The 21,821-nt window shown below is 40.8% G+C and overlaps 1 protein-coding gene across 2 annotated transcripts in view; it reads left to right on the plus strand.

Annotated features, from left to right (window-relative positions):
- The window catches only part of FAM120C (family with sequence similarity 120 member C), a 127,784-nt gene extending 113,025 nt beyond the window's left edge, over positions 1-14,759 (plus strand). The window contains exons 11-16 of one of the 2 annotated variants that reach the window (XM_080909596.1): positions 364-478; positions 4,850-5,059; positions 6,174-6,375; positions 7,873-8,011; positions 8,363-8,420; positions 10,130-14,759. In XM_080909596.1, coding sequence (XP_080765722.1) covers positions 364-478; positions 4,850-5,059; positions 6,174-6,375; positions 7,873-8,011; positions 8,363-8,420; positions 10,130-10,384 — 979 coding nt within the window. In that variant the 3' untranslated portion in view covers positions 10,385-14,759. The remainder of the gene's footprint in view (positions 1-363; positions 479-4,849; positions 5,060-6,173; positions 6,376-7,872; positions 8,012-8,362; positions 8,421-10,129) is intronic. The other variant, XM_080909597.1, reaches the window with a different exon arrangement.
- The last annotated feature ends 7,062 nt before the right edge of the window (positions 14,760-21,821 follow it).

A 21,821-nucleotide genomic window follows, 5' to 3' on the forward strand; every position in this document is an offset into this window, starting at 1 on the left:
ACACTACACTGTCAATGTTGTTCTTGTCTATCTCTTCTGCCACTCAGATTTAGAATCACTATAAATTAACCATGAGTTTGATTCCTGAGAAATTTATGGAGTGTTCTGTGTATGTGTGTGTGTTTGTACATTGTAGGAAAGCTCTCTTCTTCTGAGCCTACATCTCCAGCCCTCATTCTTGCTATTATTTCTGGTACTGTCTTGCTATGATGCCCAGGCTAGCCTGGAACTCTCTGTCCTCCTCTTCTCCTAAACAATAGGGTTACAGGTGTGTGCTATAATGCTTGGCACCACTTTAGGTTCTTAGTGTCTGGGACATGAATGATGGGAACTGTGATCAAATAATGATGTTTTTGTTTCCAGATACATGGTTCAGTGGCCTGGTGGCCGAATCCTGCATCGCCATGAACTTGACACCTTCCTAGCACAGGCAGTGTCTACCCAGCTTTATGAACCAGATCAGCTTCAAGAACTCAAGGTGATTTGTTCTACCCTCATTTAAATTTTCCCTGCTTTTTTTGGTTTTGATTTGATTTGTGTCTGTGTTTCTTTTTTGTTTGGTTGGTTTTTTTGAGACAGGGTCTCAGGCTGGGCCTAAACTGGCTGTGTAAAGAAAGAGGCCCTCAAATTCTTGATCCTTTAGCTTCTACTTCCCAAGTGCTGAGAATATAGGTGTATACCACCATGATCACATTCTTTCTTTCATACGCTCATAGGTCTACTTTAATTCCTTTTCTTTTGGAGCTAGGGAAAAAATAACTTTATAGGTAAGTTTTTTTTTTTAATTTACCTTAGCCAAATAGATCCTTCAATTAATAAAACCAAGGGATGCCTGCTATATCCTCCCACCCCCATAATGATGAATCAGAATACTCAGAAAAGATAGATATTTTAAAAGGGTTGTAAACCATGGTAAGATTGGTACTTATAAGATATGTTGCAGGGACCTTAGTGTCCCTACTTGTCTCTGAGTAAATATCTATCTCCTATTACTTAATTTGTATTTATTTATTTAGTGTGTGATTGTAGGTGTGTGTGAGAGAATCACAGTATACATGTGGAGGTCAGATGACAACTCTCAGCAGTTACTTTTCTCCTGCTACCTTGGAATATCCAGTGACTAAATTCAGGTGATGAGTCTTCTGTACAAGGGCCTTTACCTGCTGAGCCATCTTATCACTGCCCATGTTCTGAACACATACACTTAATAAAGGGTAGTATGTAATAGTATCTTTTTTGTAATTATCATCTCTGAGGCTCACTGCCTCTTTGCTCTGCTAACCTAGGCCTACTCCTGGAAGCTTTAGCCTCTGTAAAATCTAATCCAGGCTTAGAAAGTTTTCAGCCTCTAAGACTTGCTGCTGAATAAGCTCACCCTTACTACCTCTTTCTGAGATCTGGTTCAACTCAGAAGCTCTGACTCAGAAGTCCTGATTCAATCTGGCTTTTCTGGGCTTCTCTTGAATGGCTCTATTTAGCCTCAAACTAACTCTAGCAATCTATTTTAATCTTTTGACTCATTCTCTGGCTTGTTCTGTCTTTACCTGTGTCTAGCTTGTTCTCTCTCTGCATCCTGTCTCTGTACAACTGTCCCAGGAGAACTGCTCTCTCTCCTTCCCTCTCACTGCATTGCTTCTCTGTTTTTCTGAGAGTTAGGCATATTCTATTCTGTCAAATCCTTCTCTGATTCATCACTTTGTCTGCCACTCAATTATTTATCGCTTTCAAACATGGCTGCTTCCTTCAACAAGCTAACTTTATCTTCATTGTTTGGGATTAAAGGTGTATGCTAAGGCTGTGTCTTAGTTTGGATTTTACTGCTGTGACGAAACAACATAAGCAAGGCAACTCTTTATATAAAGGACAGCATTTTGGGGGACTGGCTTACACATTCAGAGATTCAGTCCATTATTTTCAAGGCAGGAGCCTGGCAGCCTCCAGGCAGGCATGACACAGGAGAAGCTGCGAGATCTACATCTTGTTCTGAAAACAAACAGAAAACTGGCTTCTGAGAAGCTAGGATTAGGGTCTTAAAGCCCACCTCCACAGTGACACACCTACTCCAACAAGGCCACACCTACTCATAGTGCCACTTCCTGGGCCAAGCATATATAAACCAGCAGAGGGCATGTCTGCATTCCAGCCAGACTAGACATATTGATGGATTAAAATCCCTCTACAGTAGTAAAAACAGGAAGAAAAATAGAAAAACATAAAGAAGAACTGAAATCAATAGAAATATAGCAGGTAGACTGTAAATATAAATTTTCTTGTGCTTCAGTCTTGGCATCATTGCCTCCTATTTACATGATACTATCCGGGTTACTTGGCTTTTTATTAACCTATGTTTGTACTTATGGTACTGTAAAGATAATAAATAAAGTAATGTGTGTAAAACAGAACAGTCTCTTATATATCTGTATATTTTAAATATATCCTACTCCATAAATACTAGCTATTCATGCCAGACATCCCTTCCCTAGTTTTAGTGGATGTGCTCTTTTGGGGCCTATATTTATTACTTTTTATTGCTATGATGGAATTATTTACTTATTCTAGCTCAGCTTAAGGGTGCAGTCTGTCATGGCCATAAAGCCATGGTAGCAAGAGCCTGAAGATTTGGCCTCCACAATGAGCTTGCTTTCTCCTGTTTAATCACCCTAGTACCCAGCCTTATGGCTGAACAAATTCAGCAAGATTTATAAAATCAAAGCAGATGTGGTAGCAGGCACCTGAAGCTAAGTAGGGAAGGTAGTATAATAGTTTATAGACTTTATGTGCTATGACACAACACTGATCAATGCCAACTTGGGGCAGGAAAGGTTTTATTTCAGCTTACACTTTATAATTCACCACTGAGGGGGGCCGGAGCAGGAACTCAAGGCAGGAACCTGGAAACAGGAACCGAAGCAGAGGCAATGGAAGAGTGCTGCTTACTAGCTTGTCCCTCATGGCTTGCTCACACATCAATCATTAATCAAGAAAATGCCCTAAGGCTAACCCACAGACCAATCTGATGAAGGCAATTTGTTAAGTAAAGTTCCTTCTTCTCATATGATTCTAGTATGTGTCAAGTTGATGGGAGGAAAAAAAACTAACCAGTGCAGATAGTTTGGTACTTTGATACTAGAATTGTCAGAGGGAGATGGCTTCAGAGAGGGAGGGGACAAGCTAGGCAGGGTGACATGTGCTTAAATCCTGAGGCAGGAAGGATACGAATTTGAGACCAGCCTGTAGTATCTGGTGATATCAAGCAAAATAGTAAACTAGACTTGAACTCGGGCTCTAGCTCAGGGATGGGGAGGGTAGAGTATGTGGGTAATACGCAGGAGGCTTTGGTCCAATCAGAAACACCAGAAGAAAAGAGAAAAAGATTTGCAACTAAATTTCCAGCATTCATGGGTAGTTTATTATCTATAACTCCAGTTCCAGGGGATCCAGTGTTCTCTTCTGACTTCTGCAGGCACTAGCCATGCACACAAGTGTGTAAATAGCCACATGGGTAAAATATTAACACACATAAAAACCCAGTTAAAAGTGATGGTAGTGAGAATTTAAGGCTGGCATGTCCGGTGGCTCAATAGAAAGCTGGTGCAGCTTCAAAACCCCTTCTGGGTGTGATTTGTCACAAAGAGCTGTTCTAGGACTCAGAACTATGTTTGCTATCAAAAGAAGTATTGCTTTAGTCCTCTATCAAACATCAAGTGCTCTTAACTGCAGAGACATCTATCCTGCGCCATATAATGATAATTTTTATGTTATCTCTTTGATGGTTGGACATGCCAATGACCAACTTTTGATGGGGGCGGTCAATCAGAAACACCAGAAAAAAAGAGGACAAGATTTGCAAGATCATAACTTAAGTTAGGTCAGCAAATGAAAAATCCAACACCCTGAGACAAATGTAATTTGCTATGTTACCTAGGCAAAGCTTCAACTCCTAGGCTCAGATGATCTTGTTACCTCAGCCTCTTGAGTGGCTGTGACTGTGCCTATACTCTACCGTACTTGACTGACGAATGTTTGGCTGGGTGTCTGGTTGATTTGAGATAAGATGTATTGTCTTGGCCCAGGCTGGCCTTTGAACTTGCAGAGGTCCACCTGCCTTAGCCTCCTCAGTCCATGCGCCGTTGCCTTGCTGGAACTGATTCTAAAGTGTAAACATTTCCAGAGTCTGTGATGTACATGCTTTCCCATTTATTCTGTTGCACTGTCATCCGTTACTGAATACTCTTTGGTTTTTACTTTTTGAAATTTTCCAATTTTATGGGCAAATGAGTATCCTCTAAACCATCTCAGGGAAAGAAGGGGGCATTGTGCCATGAAGTCCATGTGGAAGTCAGAGAACAACTTACAGAAGCTGGTTCCCCCCCCCCCTACCATGTGGACGACTTAGGGCTCAAGCACAGATCATCAGACTTGATAGCAAGTACCTTTACCCACTGCACCATCCTGCCAGCCCAGCATGTTCTAATTTAACTGGAAGAGTCACCATGACAGGGACAATAATAAATGTTACCCATGACAACTAGGTTAGGTACCCCCTTATCTGAAATGCACAGAATTTCAGATTTGAGATTTTTTTTTAGACCTTTGAATATTTGCATATATACAATGAGACATCTTGGGATAGAACTCAAATCTAATTATGACTTTATCTATGTGATATATATATACCTTATAAACATTGCCTGAAGATAATCTTATACAATATTTTAGGGTATCTGCATTTTAACTGCAACCAAACATATGAGGCCACAGGTTTTAGGTTGTTTTAGACTTAAAGTTTTTCATTTCTTTCTTGTTTTTCCTTGTAGTTTCTTAATATTTTTCTCTGTGATGGTTTTAGATTGAGAAACTGGATGCTCGAGGGATCCAGCTTGCTGCCTTGTTCATGAGTGGGGTCGATACAGCTCTGTTTGCTAATGATGCATGTGGCCAGCCAGTCCCTTGGGAGCACTGCTGCCCCTGGATTTACTTTGATGGCAAGCTGTTCCAGAGCAAACTCATTAAAGCAGGCCGAGAGCGAGTGTCACTGGTTGAACTCTGTGATGGCCAGGTACCAGTACACACCCTGATCTGCTATGGGAACAAATTCATAGGCAGGGAAGTGGGACAAGAGCTAAAACAGTTGGGTAGTAGGGAACAGGAGTGAGACAGTGTGTTTAACCTAAGCTAAATGTAATCAACATGGTTCTCAAAGTCTATAATCTATGTGTATTACAAAAGAATATGTTGGAGAGTCGTGTTTTACCCCACTTAAAGTTTTTATAACTTTCCTTACTCAGAGTATTTCTTCTCTATAGAATTTCTACATACATTATACTATATGCCCTTTCTAGAATTCTTGGAATTTCATTCCTCCTTATTCACAAATATTGCAAGTCACTTTTCTAAGTGGTATTTCTGGGAGGCAAGGGGAGTTAGAAATGGAAGCGAGTAGTAAGGACATGATAGGGTAGGTTTTACAGTATAAGCTTGGTAACAGTGATAAACAGCAAGGGAAAGGGAACTTTACTGTGTCGTGTATCTATTTAGTGAGGAGTGAGCTGAGAGACTCAAGGGTCAGAAAATCCCTCCCATTCTGCCCCCTCTTCTTTATAAAAGCATTGTATTGCAACATGGTCACATTCATTCATTTACATATCTACGACTTTGTTCATGCTAGGATGTCAAAGAGTAGTTGTGGCAGACAGAGTGTGGTCACCACAACTTTCTAAAATTTATCAACCTCTGGTACTAGGTCTATTCACATAGCCTCATTAGAACTAAGGGTCTCCAGTCCTGAGTGTGAGCAAGGTTAAAAGGCTCTGTAAGCATCTAGGTTTTTTGTTTTTTCTTTTCTCTAGTACCTGATTTTGTTACCTTTCCCTTAAAAGAATGATCTAGCCTATTGTTGGTATGCAGTCAAGCCTTTACTAATGTCCCTATTGCTATATTTGTTTTCCTCATAAGCTGCTGGTCAGAAATAATCTTATGGTGTTGTAGGTTTCTTATGAAAAGTGGGAACTTTAATGCCAAACAGACTTTCTGAGGCTACAATCTAGAAACATTTTATCCTGGGCTCAATTCCCACAATGGGAATAGAATTGTAAGAGTGTACCTAGAGTGTGCACTGTGCATGGAACATGGGGAGAGTTCAAATCAATACTAATTCCTGTCCTCATTTGAAGGCTGACCTGGCAAGCAAAGTGGAAAAGATGAGGCAGAGCATCCTTGAAGGCGTCAACATGAATCATCCTCCACCTTCTGCTCTGCTTCCCTCACCTACATTCGTGCCTCCCATGGTGCCCTCTCTCTACCCTGTTTCTCTTTATTCCAGAGCCATGGGCTCATTTCCACCTCCCCCTCAAGCAAGGAGTCGAGGATTTGCAGGTCAGTATCTAATGTATCTCATGATCAACACTCCAGCTTATTGCCAGTTACAGAGTCAACAGTTTCATGGATATCGTACTTTGAATTCCACAGTATAGTATAATAGTTTGACAGTGCTTATGTTCAGCTCTAAAAGCATGGAAAAAATTGATCAAAGGATTGCATCTTTTTTTATGAGTACACTGTAGCTATCTTCAGACACACTAGAAGAGGGCATCAGATCCCATCACAGATGGTGGTGAGCCACCATGTGGTTGCTGGGAATTGAACTCAGGACCTCTGGAAGAGCAGTCAGTGAGTGCTCTTAACCACTGAGCCATCTCTGCAGCCTCAGGATTACATCATAGTAGAGGAAACAAGTACATATATACATACATGTATAAATTAAGGTGATGGCCAAGCTTCTGCTTAATAAGGAATAGACAAGTATGATTCAGGCAGATCAAATCTTGATATATTAAATAACCTGCTTCTGGTGAAACAGTTTGTATGTGTATGGTGGCTGGGGGGGTCAATCCTCGTACTTTAAACATTCTGGTCTGGCATTCTAGCTACATATATCCCCAGCTCTGAAACAGGGTAAGCATTAGGGGTATTTATTTGAACATGAACTAGCAAGAGTCTCTCATCAGGTAAGTGCATATTTGCTGTTGAACATGTGTACTGTGTGTTTCTTCTCTATTTAAAACAGTAACGCTGGTGACTGCAGATGGCATGGATCTCCTAGGTGGGGCGGTCTCTAGATAGCCTTTCCTTCAGTCTCTGTTCCATTTTTTGTCCCTGTTTTTCCTTTGGACAGGAACATTTCTGGGTTAACAATTTTGATATGGCTGGGGGGGGGATAGGGGAGTTGTCTAGGGGTAACCAGGAAGGGGAATGTCATTTGAAATGTGAACGAATAAAATGATTAACTAAAAACAAAAGTCAAGCTGGAAGGTGAACTTAGTCTTTTGGGGTCCCAGAAAGCAGTGGTTATATTTGGCTCCAGGGTGGGATTCCATGAGCAGTGTAAGAGTCAGCCCCCTGTATGGTCAAGTCTTCTAGACCAGGGAGCCAGCCATTCCATCCCTTTAAGCTGACTTAACTGATGTCAGATAGTCTGCGTGTTAAATTAGTGGAGCTGGGAGGGAGGCATGATGAGAAGGAAAACTGAAGATTTACAGTGGAAAGGAACATGTGGGTTTGATCAAAACACATGTGCATGGATGAACAGTTTGAATTGTTTTTAAGGAAAATATACTTGGTACTAGAAAAAAACCTTTTTTTTTTCCTAGACAAATTCCTATTATGTGGCAGGCTATATAGTTGGAAAAAAAATCATTCACTTCCACTCCAGTCATTAATCCTCTTCCCTGCATTAACTTCCTTTGTTATTATGACAGTCTTATCAAAGAGAAACGGGGATAAGAAGAATAAGTAGATTGTGTAGCATCTTTCATTTTACCTCTCACTCTATCTTGCACTTGCTGCCCACCATTGTTGTTCTTCAATTACCAGGCCTCCATCCAATCCCACCCCAAGGAGGAAAACTGGAAATTGCTGGCATGGTGGTGGGCCAGTGGGCCGGCAGCAGATCTTCTAGAAGTCGAGGATCCTTTGGCATGCAAGTGGTTTCTGTCGGTGGGCCAGGAAAGGGGTATGTACTTGAATGGGTTGGTATAAGCTAGTGTACCTTTAGGGCAAACTCCCAGCTATTGAATCCTTCTGTTAAGGTAAGATATATTAATCAACTTTCATACTCGAAACAAGCTTTCACTTTACCTTATCAAATTTGTAACAAATGTTCTGCTTTATAAAAAGAATTTCTGTGCCATGGACAACAAGGAACACAGAATAATTCCGTACAAATGGTAGAAGTAGATGTTTTCAGCAGTGATGCTAAAGAATGTCATCTAAATTAACAAGACAGAATGAGCAGTTAACCAAGTGAAAATGCAATTTGGGCTTCATGTGTTCTCACGGTCACTTTTTCTCCCTCTTGCTAAAGACACGGAAAAGAACAGGCTGGTAGAGGATCCAAAGGTCACAAAAAAGGAAATAAACAAGTGAGTAACTTTCTTGAGATTACCCTGCTGCCTCTCTGCCCCTCTGGCTACATTACAAGAGATGGTGGCAAGCATGAAGCAGGGCTGCCTGGGGATGGCTTTGCCACCTTCTGCAGCCATTGGATTTCACTGCCCACTTGGTCAGCAAGCATTTGTCACCCTGAATTGTTCCCACTAGGCTGCAGAGGCTCTTTTTTTCTGAATGAAAGGTCACACAATAGAAACCAGGCAGAGTGTCCTGAAGACCTGTGCCTAGTATAGTTGTGCCGCATGCAGCCAGAAGGGAAAAGAGTGTCGCTGACAGCCATACTGTCGAAAGCCTGTCTGAGCTTTGAGTACCCAGCAGAGATGCTTAGAAGACTTGCCTTGCCTTATGGTAGATGGAAGCATTGCTAGTCTGCTAGTCTGCTGTGTGTGTGTGTGTGTGTGTGTGTGTGTGTGTGTGTGTGTGTGTGTTCCTAGAACTGGACCCCAGGGCCTTGCATATGTTAGGCAAATGCTTTATCATTGAGATACACCACCAACTTTCACATGTTTGTGTGTATGTGAACATATGTGCAGGTGTGAATACATATGTATGTGAAGTACAGAAGTAGGTATCAGTTGTCTTTGTTGTGTTCCACCTTCTCTTCTCTCCTCTCCCTTCTTCTCTCCCTTTCTTTTCCTTTCTTTAAGACTGCTCACTATAAAACCGTAGTTGGCCTAGAACTATCTGTGTAGACAAGGCTAGCCTCTGCCTCTCACCTGCTGGTATTAAAGATTCGTGCCACCATGCCAAGCTGCCAGCAAGTATCAATCCAAAATCTACTCTCCTATATACAGCCATACTTCACTCTACCCAACTATCTGCAGTAGTGGTGCACACCTTTAATCCCAGCACACAGGAGCAGAGGCAGGTAGAGTTCAGGGAAGTCCTGCTCAATATAGTAAGTTCTAGGATAGCCAGAAAAGCATAATGAGACCCTCTCTTGAAATAAAAACGGTAAATAAATAGATCTAAGTTCTTTTGGTGTTGTTTTTAATAATTTTTATTGATATGAGAGTGGAAAGAAAAGTTCACTATTATAACTAAGGAGTTAAAAGCTTAATACACTAGAATAGCTGCTATTCACATGGCTATTTGGATTTACTTGGAAGTTAAAAGGAACAGAGGGGCTGCACTTAGGTGAATAACTACAGATAACGTTTAAAAGAGAATGTCAACTCCAAAGACATGCTCTTAGCTGATGTTGCAATTTTCTCATGTTGCTTAGATCCAAGTTCTTTCTTCAACGAGTCACCCGAATAACAAGGCCAGAAGAGACATTTGAACATTTGCTATTTCTTGCTGTTGTTTCATGGAAGGAGTTTGATTTTTAGTTAAATGCTATAAAAATTTCAGCAAATTGACTTTGGTGGCCAATACCTTTAATCCCAGCACTCGGGAGATAGAGGCAGGTGCATCCCTGTGAATATGAGGCCAGCCTGGTCTACAGAATGAGTTCCAGGACAGCCAGGGATACCTTGTGCCAAATCACAACAGTACGTTTTAAATCTATGTGAGTTGTGTCATCATTCTATCATCACCGCTGCCCAGATGGCAGTTCTTAGGTGAGTGTCAGGAAGCCTGACATGTATGTAGGCCTTCTGCTATTTCTTGTGAGCATGCTTAGACAAGCCCAGCCATTTCACAATTACCATTTCCACCAAGAGTCTCTTGTGTCCGACAGGGCTCTTCAGATGGAATTTCCAAATCCATGGAGCTTCATCAGAATCGGGCCCGCTCCCAGGTGAATGGAAGCAATGGCACATTGGTTGTGGAGGAGAAGAGTGATCCCCTTCCGGCTCCATCCCAGTGCGCCTTACCCAGAGACAGCAATGTGTGTAACAATAGCGACGAGCACTGCCTCCCAGTGAAGAATGCAGAGAAGAACCATGTGCAGGAGCAAGAGCTAGAAGCCGTGGCCCAACAGAAAGAGGAATGATAAGCTGAAGCTGACCGCACTTGTCAGGGGGAGGAGAAAACGATGCTTGTCTGATGCTAGGCCCAAGTTAGAGGAGGATAGAAATCTTTACCCTACAGCTATCCTGCATTTTCAGGAGATATTTATGTATTGTATCCACCTTTTTGTCCCGATCTTCTCTGGCTCCAGACTTAGAACCTGGGAGGTTTCTGGTTAATGATGACTAAGCTCCAATTCTCAAATATACAGCACCAATATTTTCTTTGTATTTCAGTAACTACTGAAAAATCTAGTGAGGCAGTAACTGTCAGAAAGAAGATATTACCACACGGGTCCTATAGAAAAGTTCTGGCTTTGGTTTTCTGAGTATTTAATGTGATAACCCATGTATGAACTTATACGAAAAATATGGGGTTGAAAGATAAGCTGCCTATGGGTTCCTGGTTTTCTGTCTTTGAGGTAATGGAACCTTGATACCTAATCAATATCCTCCTTATTCTCTCCCCTAACTCACCTACCCCAGGATTTTACATACCACCTCTAGCTGTGGCCTGACAATCAGATAGGTAGATGTTTTCAGGGAAGTAGACAGTGTTGGTTTGAGTTATTTTATTTTTTATTTTGTACACTTTAAAAAAAAACTACAATGGCCTTTGTACTGGGAGATTCAAGTGAGTCCGAAAAGTACTGGGCAGATTTTTCCTGCCTCCCAAACAGTGCATTGTTTATAAAATAGAAGATATGGTGCAGTTCACCCACTCTTGGCTGCCCACACTCTAAAAGGGTGGGAATCAATGTTATGAAACTGAGTACAAAAGGGACTCAAAGACTTTATGTGTGTGTACATGTGTATAGGTGTGTGTGTGGGTGTATATATGAACATGTGTATCTATATGCATACACATACCCTTTATATAAGAGACAGATCTATTTATCTATACATATTTTATATATATAAATGTGTGTATACAGATATATATACACATACATACATACATGGTAAAGTTCCAGAAGATTTACTGAATTTCCCAGAAATGCTTCCACTGCTATGGAATGGTGGGTTTCAAAAGACCACACTTTAAATCTGAAATCCTTCCTAAGTCACAGCCTATCACATTTATGAGAAGCTAGGCTACTCTAAATCAGACACAAAGTACTTTCCAGAGCTTGCCTGTTCTTCAGAACAACAAATACTTCACTTTGAATAGAGCCCTCACATCCCATATGGTGAAAACAGAAGGTTGAGATGGGATTGGGAAAAGTTGTACATTTTTTACGAAAGTCTGGAGATAGAAAAGGGATAGGAGGTAATTTCCATTTGAAAAGGCTTTCAACCAATTTGGAAGAAATGCCTTTTGGAACTCCAGGATCAAATTGTCTTCCAGCAAAAACTAACTGACATGAATCCAAGGAGGGAAAACTAGTATTGGAATGATAGGGTGGGGAGATGTGAGGAAATTTGACAATTTGATTTTACATGCTTAGATTGTTTCATTTATTCATTGACATTTTGACTACAGGATCTTTTCATTTACTTTGCAAGGAAGATGTCAGAGAACTTGGCCAGGGATTTGAGAGACATTCTATAAAAGAATCTCAGTCCCTGTGGGGCCAAGATCTGCCCAAGATAAAAAGGCTCTTCCTCCTTGCTGGAGATAATCTTACGAAAACCTTGATTTCCAGTTTCCCTCATTTTGGGCAGCCAAAACACAAGGGATGGAAACAAGGCTTGTAACAAACTAGTAGTGTGTCTTCATTCAGGAATTGAGGCTTCTAGCCACATGCATCTCCTTTTGGACTTTGATATTCTTACCCAAGAAATATCATTTCTACAAGAATATAACTGACTAGACTTCTAGCAGGGTCCTCTATTTTTGGGAAAAAAAAAAAAAAAAAAACGTGCAACTTAACTTACACTAGATCCTTGGTGATTTTTTTCCAGACAACCAGAAGGCTTTGTTTGCTATCTGCCCATTCGTCTCAAGAAACTAAAATGTCTTGGGCTATTTAACCCAAGTCTAACCCAGTTTAAGAGAACTCATAATTTTCAGGGGACAGGAGCCTTGGTATGTCTTGCCCCTTACCCAGACATTTCTTAAATAAGCCTAGTAAAGGTGGCAAGAGTATGTTTCATGCCATATATAAGAAGAAAAAGTATACAGCACTTCCTCTTTGAAACGAGCTCCCCCGATTTGGTTCCCTTTCTGATCTTGGACTTAACTCATCTTTTTGCAATACCTTGAAGGTTAGGACTTTTATATCCAGTAAGGGAAGGAATTCTTAGAAAATATAGATGGGTTAGAATCACCTTCTGAGCCACAGAAGGATGAATCCTTTGGAGCTCGAAAAGTAACCAGAATCACTGAGAGAGTAAATGGTTAGATATATGGACAAATATTGAATAGGAAGTACTTGGAGTTAAATGTTGAGTATCTTCAGTTGCTGTTTCTGTGCATTTTAAGTCTATCTGACACAGTCAGATGACAGTATTGTTAACTCTTACATCCTTCTCACAACAGGAAGATTTTATTTGTAGCCATTCACTGTGAGAGGTAAAATTGCTGCTTTGACAGAAATGATTCCAGTTTGCCAAAAGACTTGCTTTTCTCCCCTCCACAGACCTCTGCTTCCCCCTAGCCTGGCCCGGAATGAAACAAGTGGCTTACTTCCAACTTTGACTTTTGTTTTGATTGAGTGTTTGGGGTTTAAGAACTACAAAGGACTGTGTTCCTATATTTCAGTGTACCTACCAAAACACACAATTTTAAAAAGCCAGGGAAACTAATGTTTGTTCCTGAGAAATGAACTTTTTCTAATTGGAAGACAAACTGTGGGTCTTCGATGTACCCACTTGAGGTTCCATTTCTGAATCTCACTGGCTGCTTTTGGACAAAGTCATCTTGGAATCGCCAGAAATGACTGCTTTATCTTGTAGGGACACTGCAAAAACAAAAAACAGAACCCTAAACGGGTTTTGTGCAGCCACTGAATGCTAAGGTCTTGCAGTTCCTCTGCCTGTGTGTCTTTGGGTCAACCTGTAACTCCTACATTTTTAAGTGACCAGTCCTGACAGACTTCTATTTGTTTTAATCATTTTTACTGTACATAGGTAAGTCTTCAGGCATATTGCAGCCCCCCAAAATGGCACATTCTTTGCCTAGGGACATTTGATTTTTGTCTCTATCTGGATTTTGCTGATATTGTTGGCCAAATAACTCTAATACTTTCATCACTGAGGGGGAAAACAGTCAAGTATTGGGGGGAGGAGATGCAAAAAATGCTTATGTAGGATAGAAAGCATAAGAGTAGCCCTTTGGGTATGATGATTCAGTCCTTTGAAACCTTAGAAGGCCCCTATGGGTATACAGTGCCACCCTTTGAGCCTCTAACCACCCCACCCTTTGAAATGACAGTACAAGTAGACCACAGTAAAGTAGCTAGTCTAATTCTACTAAAGGGTTAATCGTCATACTTCACTTTCAGATGCATATTTCCTAAATACTCTCGGGGTTTTGGGGGATAAATTTTCACTCTTCCATTGTGTGTCCCCTTAGTTTTCTCCTTCCCATTTCTCCGGCTTCTTTTTAAATGTTCTCTTTTCGTATCGATGTAGTCTGCTGGTACAGATAGCTCAGTGCGCCTACTTCCCTTTTATTGCTGATTATCTTCAATATTGTCTGAGGATATTTTGATGTTCTAAGAAAATGTCACTTTTTACAAAATCATCTTTGCTTTTGAAAGCAAACGAAAACATCCCCTATGCTGGGGTGCCCATTTCAGCTTTTGACATTGTCCCTGTACTTTTATAGATGCCTTTTTGTCCGTGTTGGTAGTAAATAATGGCTAGTGAATTTTCATGTAAATGAAGCAAGTTAAATATTTCAGATTTTATTAATCTCTCATAACCCTGCCAGATCTGATGAATTCATTTTAATCACTTCCCAGAAGGAATTTTCCTCCTGCCTTTTATTTTATTCTATTTTTAGACTAACGTACTAGATTAAAAAAAAAACAAAAAACAAAAAAAAAAAAAAACAAAAAAAACCCTTTAACTGCAAAGAGTCAGTGATTTTTTAGTGCTCCCTGATAAATGATGTTATTGACAAAAGTAAGAAATTCTTTTGTTGTTGTTTTATTTTTCCTGTGCTCTTGACAGTGTGTTTAGTGGATGGATAATACGTATTTCTCTTTGCCACTCCCAGATTCCAAGTTCCCTGCCTTTTGGCCCACCTCACCACAAAAGCTCCATAGTTTATTAATGTAAGTTTGAGTGGATGCTTCTTGGGGGAAACTGCAGGACTTAATGGAAATGTCTCAGAAAGGAATGAGAACGTCTCAGGAGTTCTGTGATGGAATTTGATCTGTTGTTCTGTTACTGCTGATGGAAAGAAACTTACAGCGCTTAATAAAAGTCTATTCTTTTAGTTTAAAAAAACGCAAAACGTTTTGGAGTGTGTGAAGTCTGATTTCTTCTCCTATCTCTGGTCCCTTTCTGCAAATGGAGAATATTATTTTCTTAATATAGAAGCGTTACACGGAGATTTGAGATTTAAATTGAGATTTAAGTGTCTGTAGAGTGTCAGGGCAAGAGCTCCCGTGTGTGAAGACCGTATTTGGCTTCCTGGCTAACTTATTTATTTCAATGTCCCAAAGGTACCTTTGACTCAGGATTTTCTAAACTGAACCCATCCTTCCTTCTGAAGTTCGTTTATCTCCAAACTAGACTGTGAGATGTTAACCTAGACTCATGTCTTTCCCTTAGTTTTCAATTTTAATTGACAAAATCTATTGGTAACCCTCAGCCAGATCACTTACCATTCCTTTCCTCAGTCCTGTGACTTAGACCAACCTTCATCACATGTCATCCACAATGTTGCAGCTGTTCCTCACTCTCCCTCCTAGCCAGATAACTGTAAGCAGTATTGTGTGTCTAAGAAAATGTACCTTTTCTGCTTTAAAGGATCTATATATTTTTTAAGTTTGTAAAGGGTTCTATGGCAGTGGAAAGTATTAAAGCTAGGAGGTCCATTGCTTTAATCTACCATGCTAAGAAATATTCCAGATTAACATATCCAGGGACTGGTGAGGTGGCTCAATGGATAAGAGCACTTGTTGCTCTTGCAGAGGACCTGGGTTCAGTTCTCAGCACCCACATGTTGGCTCATAACTATTTGTGACTCCAGTACCAGGGGATCAGAATCCTAAGGCACCACAAAGCATACATGTGGTGCACAGATATACGGGCAGGCAAAACGCAGAATAAAATAAATAAATAAATCTAAAAAAAAATAATAAAAACAGAAAAATTCCATCCAACACACTGCACAAAAAACTTCCATGGCTCCTTCATTATCTGGCTGACCCTTGACTACTTTTCTAGCCCCCTTTTCTTTCTTCCCTATTCTACTCTGGTGAGAATAATGTTTATTCCCCATCAATTAAGTTGTTAATACCTACCTGTTGTATCATGAGAATTTTCCTGGGAAAACACAACACATACCCCAGATAGGGAGTCTATAACAGATCACTCTATGGATATTACCAACAATCCAACTCAATGAACCAATGAGTTTGATCGGGCTTCTTACAGGAACAGAAATGACTCAAAGACAGCTGCATCGCCAAAGCCCACCTCAGCATGGGTGACAGCTCACAAAAGCTGGGAACTTGGATCTCACTGCACAGCCTGCAGGCAGCTCAACTGGTTGGAGACTGACCTTTCAAAGTGACTCTGGTCTAAACCTCTTCTGGACAGCTCAGCTGGTCTCTGCTTCTTCCAGGCAGCTGCCATGGTCTCAGGCTTCCTTGCAGCTTGTCTATTGGAGAGTGACTCTCACTGTCTTTATTGCACTCAAAACACCCATACATAAAAAAACTAACTAAATTGATTTTTGAGGATGGCAAGAGATGACGCAACAGTTCAGAGCACTTGCTGCTCTTTCTGACGACCCAGGATTTGTTTTCCAGCACCCAGGAAGTTGGCTCTCAACTGCCTGTTACTCCAGCTGTACTGGATTCCACAGTCTCCCAACCTCTGTGGGAACCCATACTCACATACCCTGATACACATACACACACAATTGAAAATGAATTTACAAAAGCCATTAAGCTTTGGGGAGCTGGATCAATGGATCAGCAGTTAAGGGTCCTTACTGCTCTTGCGGGGGACACAGGTTTGGTTCCCAGTACCCACGTGGCATGGCTCACAATCATCACTAAAATTAGAGGGATCTAACTGCCACCTTCTGACTTCTGTGGGCACAAGGCATGTGTGCAGGCAAGATGCTCAAATACATAAAAAAATAAATCATTTTAAAAATTAGGATTGGTAGAGGGGGAGTACTATGTCATCTATGAGCAATAGAGAGGTCTTAGAACAGAGCCTAAATGATACAGGGTTGGTCTCCCCAACCACTTTGTGCCTCACATGTACAAATTATAGAAAGGATATAGCTGAACCTAAGGGGGGATTAGAGTCCTGAAAAAGCTTTTGAACACTTTGTCTTTCCAAGAAAGTTGTTGTTTATAACATACTTTTGTTTTGTGTAGGTTTGTTACAATAGCTGTAGCTATCCTTTCATAGTCTTTCATTTTTGGGTGTTGAGAGTCAGAATTTCAGTGTCTTAGTTAGGGTTTTACTGCTATGAACAGACACCATGACCAAGGCAACTCTTCTAAAGGACAACATTTTATTGGGGCTGGCTTACAGGTTCAGAGGTTCAGTCCATTATCATCAAGGCAGGAGCATGGCAGCATCCAGGCAGGCATGGTGCAGGAGGAGCTGAGAGTTCTACATCTTCATCCAAAGGCTGCTAGTGGAAGATTGACTTCCAGGAAGCTAGGGTGAGGGTCTTAAGCCCATGCCCACTAACACACCTATTCCAACAAGGCTACAACCTCCCTGGGCCAAGCATATTCAAACCATGACACACAGTAAGAAATCTTTGTCATTTTGGCCTTTAAAAGTTACTAATAAGACTTGTTATGTACCAAGCATGAGACCGGGCCCTGGAAAATTATCTCTAATCTTCACCCAACCCTACAAAGTAAGTCTATTCCTACTTTACATCTGAGCAAAAATGTTCAATTATACCTTATTCAGAGCCAGCTAACCAGTAATAAATCAGGCTTGTAAATCTAACTCTGTTTTTTGACTTGATATTTCTGAATGGAGTTGTGGTCTGATCGTTACCATTATAAGGTAAGAAGACTTATCTGGCCAAAGTGTATTTGGCTAATATATTTCTGCTTTCTTGGTTAGTCTTTCCTCTCGGAAATTAAATCCAGACCATTCCATTGGGCACCTGCTCCCTGCTTTCCCAGAGATAGAAGTGACTTAATCATCAGTCTGGAAGTTTCATTTCCTGCAGCATGAGGATGGAGAGAGATCTGGCCAAGCAAGGCCAAAGCTAATGCTTTTCCGTGGCCTAGGGGATAAAATAAACAAAGGATGAAAATCTCTCTCCCAAGACTACAAACATTAGGGATGAGTGAGCACAGAACACATATCTTCTACAGTGAATATTTGTGTATGAGAAATACAAAAATTCCCTATTACCTCAACAGCAGAGAGGGACAGAACGTTCTAGGCACTTTGCGTATGCTTCAGGTTATTGTTCAATTCTTACAAATTAATAATTTCTAAGTCTAGGAAAAAATAGAATGCACTGATTCAGAGCAGGCTATATATATGATAACTTCCAAATCTCTGCAACTTAACAAAAGTTTACATCCATGCTAGGCAAGCATTCTACCATTAAGTTGTAATCACACAAATAATCTGTTAAAACAGCATCTCACTAAGGTGCCCAGGCTAGCATTGCACTTGCTTTATAGCCCAGGCCACCCTTTAACTTGTGATCTTCCTGCCTCAGTCTCTTGAGTTGCTGGGATTGTAGTCCTGTGCTACTGGGCCCAGCAAAAGTTTACTCCTTGTGATATTTGTCTAACCTGGGTTGACAAGCCAAGTGTGTACACTCATAGTCACTTCGGACTCACACTAATTGAAGGTTCCATCCACTGAGTTAGGTGATAGCATATGGCCAAAATATACATTTGCTTCTAAAACTTTTTTAATGTACATTAAAAGGGTGGAACTGAGTAAGTTTGCTGAGTATCATCCCAAGAAGAAATGGCACAGTCCTATGTAGGCTTGATTCATCACCTTCAGGTTGTTGCAATTACCTAGCTTCTTGAGTCTTTGTATGTGGAGTTAAGAATATAATAATGACACATTCTTTCCCAGCTGAGTGGGCAAGGATCTTCATGTGCTCAGGGTTACCATTCCTATTTTGACCAATACATTCTGGTAGTGCCTGACATATAACAAGCTCAATAAATGTAAATTGATGATGTGGTTTGATGAAAGACTGTCTGTATTCTCAGAATCCTTCTGGTCCTATAATTGAGCATCAGTATTTAAATAGTGACCGAAGGTGACCAGTATATTTTAGTCATCAAGCCCAAGGTTTCCACACAGGCCTCATTTAATTAAATCACAATCCATTTCCCCAAACCCTAGTGTACTGGCTGGTTTTATGTCAACTTAACATAAGCTGGAGTTATCACAGAGAAAGGAGCCTCAGTTGAGGAAACGCCTCCATGAGATCCAGCTGTAAGACATTTTCTCAACTAGTGATCAAGGGGGGAGGGCCCAGCCCATTGTGGGTGGTGCCATCCCTGGGCTGGTAGACCCGGGTTCTATAAGAAAGCAGACTGAGCAAGCCAGGGGAAGCAAGCCAGTAACATCCCTCCATGGCCTCTGCATGAGCTCCTGCTTCCTGATTTGCTTGAGTTCCAGTCCTGACTTCCTTTGGTGATGAACAGCAATGTGGAAGTGTAAGCTGAACAAACCCTTTCCTCCCCAACTTTCTCATTGGTCATGATGTTTGTGCAGGAATAGATACCCTAGGACACCTAGCTTCCTTATATTTCATTTTCTCCTTACAATTGGTTCAGTTAGTTGTTAGTTTTATTTATTTATTTATTTTTTGTTTTATCTTGTTCTGCTCTGTTTTGTTTTTGAGACAGGGTCTTATGCTATAGCACAAGGTGGCCTAGAACTTATGACACCTAAAGCTAGCCTCAAACTTGTAGTAATCCAGTGGCCTTGGTCTCCCAAGTGCTGGGATTATAGATAATGTGCCAGCAGGACTGGCTTTGAACTTTATTTTCATTCCAACATTTTCTTTAGTGTTTGGTGTTGGTTTGGTCGACTGAATAATTGGTTTTATTTATGTGATCATTAAAATCTTCATTTTTTCATTACTTGTTCCATTCCTTTTTTTATTGGATATTTTCTTTACTTACATTTCAAATGTTATTCCCTTGCCCAGTTTCCCCTCTGGAATCTCCCTATCTCCTCCTCCTGCCTCTATGAGGGTGCTCCCCCCCCCAAACCCACTCCTTCCCACCTCTCAGGCCCCAGCATTCTCCTACACTGGGACACGAAGTCTTTACAGGACCAAGGGCCTCTTCTCTCATTGATGCCCAATAAGGCCATCCTCTGAATAATTGTTTTGAGACCAAGTCTCATATATATCCAGGCTGGCTGGAGACTCAAGCATGGTCTTACTGCCTTTTTTCCTGAGTGCTGAGATTACAGACCTATGCTTACTTCTTGTTGGCTTTTAAAGTAGTATTGTGACACATGCCATTATATCTGAATAATGTTTTACTTTACTTTATTTTCAATTTTAACTGTGATTTTTATGTTACCTTTTGATATATCTCCAGGTGGCCTGGAATTTGGTATATAACCCAAGTGGGTCTTCAACTCACTCTCCTGTGCCTCAGCCTTCTAAATGATAGGGTTATAGTAACCCACTTCAGGCCCATCTTAATACTTAATATGCCTTAGATGGACATCTCTAGCAAAATAGTTTGGCCTATTTTCTATCGCAACAACAAATTACTTGAGACTTGATTTATAAATAATAAGAGGTTTAGGGGTTGAGATTCAGCTGCATGATGGAACCCAGGGCTCTGTCTTTAATACTAAAATGAGTAGTTTATTTTGGCTTTCTATTCTGGAAACTGATTAGTAGTCTATGGCATGGCAACAGCAAGGGCTGAAATCATGGCAGAAAGAAAAATGGCAAAACATGAGGGGTATAGTCAGGTGCAGTGGCACATGCTTTTAGTCCCAGCACAAACAGGCAGATTTCTGTGAGTTCAGGGCTAGCCTGGTCAACTTAGTGAGTTCCAGGACAGCCAGTGCTGTTACACAGAAAAACCCTGTCTCAAAACAAGCAGTCAAACAAAACACCATGAGGGAATGTTCTCACTTTATAGCAACCCGCTTGAAGAATTGAGTTCTTCAAGAATGTTTACATAGGATGTGACAGTGATCAGCCTGGGATATCTGTCATCCCAAAGATCACCAGGGTTGATTTAGCTGATCTAGCTGGCTGGGCAGGTGTCTGCTTCCTCCCACACTACTTCATTTGCATCAGTCCTGAAGCTGCGTGCTTGGTGGAAGAGGGTTGCCTTCCCTGGAACAGAGGAGGGCTGGTCAAGGGCGTACAAGCAGCTGCACTCTCCCACTAGAACTTCCACATAAGCTATCAAGAGAACTCACATACTGCCAAGAGAGTTAACCGACTCTGGGGAAAAGGCATTAACTGATTCATGAGAACTCCACCCTGTAATGGTTTATATGTTTTTGGCACAGGGAGTGGCACTATTAGAAGGTGTGGTCCTGTTGGAGTAGGTGTGGCCTTGTTAGAGTAGGTGTGTCACTGTGGGTGTGGGCTTTGATACCTTAGTCCTAGCTACCTGGAAGTGTTCAGATGAAGATGTAGACCTCTTAGCTCCTCCTGTACCATGCCTGCCTGGATGCTGCCATGTTCTTGCTTTGATGATAATGGACTGAACCTCTGAACCTGTAAGCCAGCCACAATTAAATGGTGTCCTTTAGAAGAGTTGCCTTGGTCATGGTGTCTGTTCACAACAGTAAAACCCTAACTAAGACACAACCCTCACTACCCAGCTATCTCTTATAAGGTCCTACCTCTCAACACTTCTCCATTGAGAAATAAAAGTTCCCAAGCATGAAGCTTTCAGAGTAGCACACAAACCACACACAGAAGAGCGAATGTAAACTTTTTTCTTCATTTTTAGCACAATAAAGAAAGTATTAGAAGAAAAAAGTGGAGAATGGTTGCTGAAGAAGGACTACCAAAATCAATGCTATCCACTGAGGGCATATACACATTCTATAATAATATATGTTTTCAACTGTAACTTCAAAGGATTATCTCATAATGCCCCATCAGCAGTTCATGAAAAAATGTATTTCCCTATACTATCACTAGCCATACATACACATAATCAGATTTTAAAATGTTTCTCAATCTGATATGTAAACATTTTATTGATTGAATTTATATTCCTTTAATCATGAATAAGTTTGAATATAAAGTCTCAGGTGATATGTGTTTATTTTTCTCTAAAGTAA

The sequence above is a fragment of the Micromys minutus genome (assembly GCF_963924665.1).
Source record: "Micromys minutus genome assembly, chromosome: X".
Classification (NCBI taxonomy): domain Eukaryota; kingdom Metazoa; phylum Chordata; class Mammalia; order Rodentia; family Muridae; genus Micromys; species Micromys minutus.